Consider the following 534-nt stretch of genomic DNA (forward strand, 5'->3'; position numbering starts at 1 on the left):
GAGTTTCAAGGGTATATATAGTAGGGGCCGCAGCAGACGGAAGACTTTGCGCTCCGGCATCTCGGGTCGCGCGCCCCTCTCCCGGGGTACGGATCTGCGTGGCGCGCTGGGGGAGGCGAGGCTCGGACGGGCTTAAAGGAGGGAGGTCTCGGGTACCGAGTGGGGACGACTTGGCTGGCAGAGGCCGGTTCCTGCACTCGGGGAGCTGCGGGCGCCGCTGCACCTCACGCTTCTCTCCCGCTTGTCCCAGGTCGCGCCTCGGATCCTGCGCGAGGCGCCAACAAAAGAGGCGAGGAGGTGCCACCCGGGGGCGGCTACTGGAAGAGGCACGGAGGAAGAGCGCGGCGCTGAGCGTCCCGACCCGCCGTGCGTACTTTCTGGAGGGAAGGGGCGGGGGACTCGGCCCCGGGAGGGGGACGCCCGGCGGCGAGGGGGTTAGCCAAGTTCCTGCGGCAGCGGCGGCAGCGGCGGCGGCAGCAGCGGCCCTCCTCAGCTTCCACAAGACCAAAGTTTTCTCCAGACGCTTCCGGCCGG

General features: G+C 69.7%; 1 protein-coding gene across 1 annotated transcript in view; it reads left to right on the plus strand.

The window, feature by feature from the left end:
• Positions 1-534, plus strand: part of TPBG (trophoblast glycoprotein) — a 67,669-nt gene that overhangs the window by 65,154 nt on the left and 1,981 nt on the right. Inside the window, exon 6 of the mRNA XM_024757448.1 lies at positions 251-529. Within this exon, the coding sequence (XP_024613216.1) occupies positions 251-529 (279 nt within the window). The remainder of the gene's footprint in view (positions 1-250; positions 530-534) is intronic.

Source organism: Neophocaena asiaeorientalis, unplaced genomic scaffold (genome assembly GCF_003031525.2).
Source record: "Neophocaena asiaeorientalis asiaeorientalis breed wild unplaced genomic scaffold, Neophocaena_asiaeorientalis_V1.1 scaffold253, whole genome shotgun sequence".
NCBI classification, from domain to species: domain Eukaryota; kingdom Metazoa; phylum Chordata; class Mammalia; order Artiodactyla; family Phocoenidae; genus Neophocaena; species Neophocaena asiaeorientalis.